The following is a 1,219-nucleotide window of genomic DNA, read 5'->3' as shown; positions in this document are numbered from 1 at the left end:
AAAACACCATAATTGGAAATCAGAGGCTGATTAAAACTGGATATAGAGCACCAAATGCTATTTTATAACAATTCTCTATGATTTCTTCAGAAACTGTCTGTAGATGACTCACAACATGTACAGAAAGAGCAATGCTTAGGTTTTGGTGCTGAGTCTTTTGTGTATCCTCTTCCTCCTAGGGATCAGGGGAGGAGGCGTGCCCGGGCCTCCTCATGCCCCAGCCGCTCGGACCTCAACCGACTAGAAAACACAGCAGGTGAGGCATGTCACATTCTTCGAGGTCCCTAAAACCCCTTGCTTGACAGCATCTGCGTCCCAAGTAAAAACGTTGGCATTGAAGATGTGTGATGTTAGCTCTCATGTGAATACTCTAGAACTTTGTCCAACTTGGGCATAGATCAACATATATGTGTTGTGTGTGTGTGTGTGTGTATGTGTGGTTTTTTTTTTTTTTTTTCCAGAATCATCGTACAATTCTCACCATTACCTAGTTCTGGTTCCTCACATGTCTACAGGTCTTTATGATCTCTCAGAAATTTTATAAAAGCATTTGGAACTTTGCACAACTCGACATCAAAATGAATTTAAAATCATTGCTCACTTAATGAAACTTAATTTAAGATAGTCCTGTTGAACTTTAAGCTGTTTAATTGAGAAAATATATAGCAGTATAAATCATAGGCTAGAATTGACACAGAATGTATTCATGCAAAGGAATAATACCAAAACCCATGCCATCAAGTCGGTTCCTGCTCACAGAAACTCTAAAGGAAGAGTAGGACTTCCCCTTTTGGGTTGCCAAGGCTGTAAAACTTTATGGAAGCAGACTGCCACATGTTTCTCCCATGAACGACTGGTGGATTCAAACCACTGATCTTTCAGTTAGCCAAGTGCTTAATCACTGTGCCACCAGGGCTCCTGCAATGGAATATAGCAGTTAGAAAATGACCTAGAGTGCATTTATAATATTGAATGAAGTACAAATTATTGAGTGAAAAAAGTGAGCTGTGAATAGAATGACATATATTGTTTACAGATACAAATCTGTGTGCAAAACGTGTAAAATCAAATCCAATAACAATATGTACCCAATTTAGAATTATTTGTTACCCCTGAAGAGAGAAGGAAAAAGGAAATGGATCATAGAGGAGGTATACAGAGGGCTTCAACTCTATCTAAAATGTTTTACTTCTTTAAAACAAGGATACACCCCCCCCCC

At 39.0% G+C, this 1,219-nt stretch overlaps 1 protein-coding gene across 1 annotated transcript in view; it reads left to right on the top strand.

Moving 5' to 3' along the window:
• Nucleotides 1-1,219, top strand: part of ARMC2 (armadillo repeat containing 2) — a 158,503-nt gene that overhangs the window by 34,689 nt on the left and 122,595 nt on the right. Inside the window, exon 5 of the mRNA XM_007940821.1 lies at nt 180-256. Within this exon, the coding sequence (XP_007939012.1) occupies nt 180-256 (77 nt within the window). The remainder of the gene's footprint in view (nt 1-179; nt 257-1,219) is intronic.

The sequence above is a fragment of the Orycteropus afer genome, unplaced genomic scaffold (genome assembly GCF_000298275.1).
Source record: "Orycteropus afer afer isolate SDZICR_OR568_19922 unplaced genomic scaffold, OryAfe1.0 scaffold00072, whole genome shotgun sequence".
Taxonomy (NCBI): Eukaryota; Metazoa; Chordata; class Mammalia; order Tubulidentata; family Orycteropodidae; genus Orycteropus; species Orycteropus afer.
The sequence above is the reverse complement of the archived record's forward strand: the minus strand, read 5'-3'. Positions and strand labels throughout refer to the sequence as shown.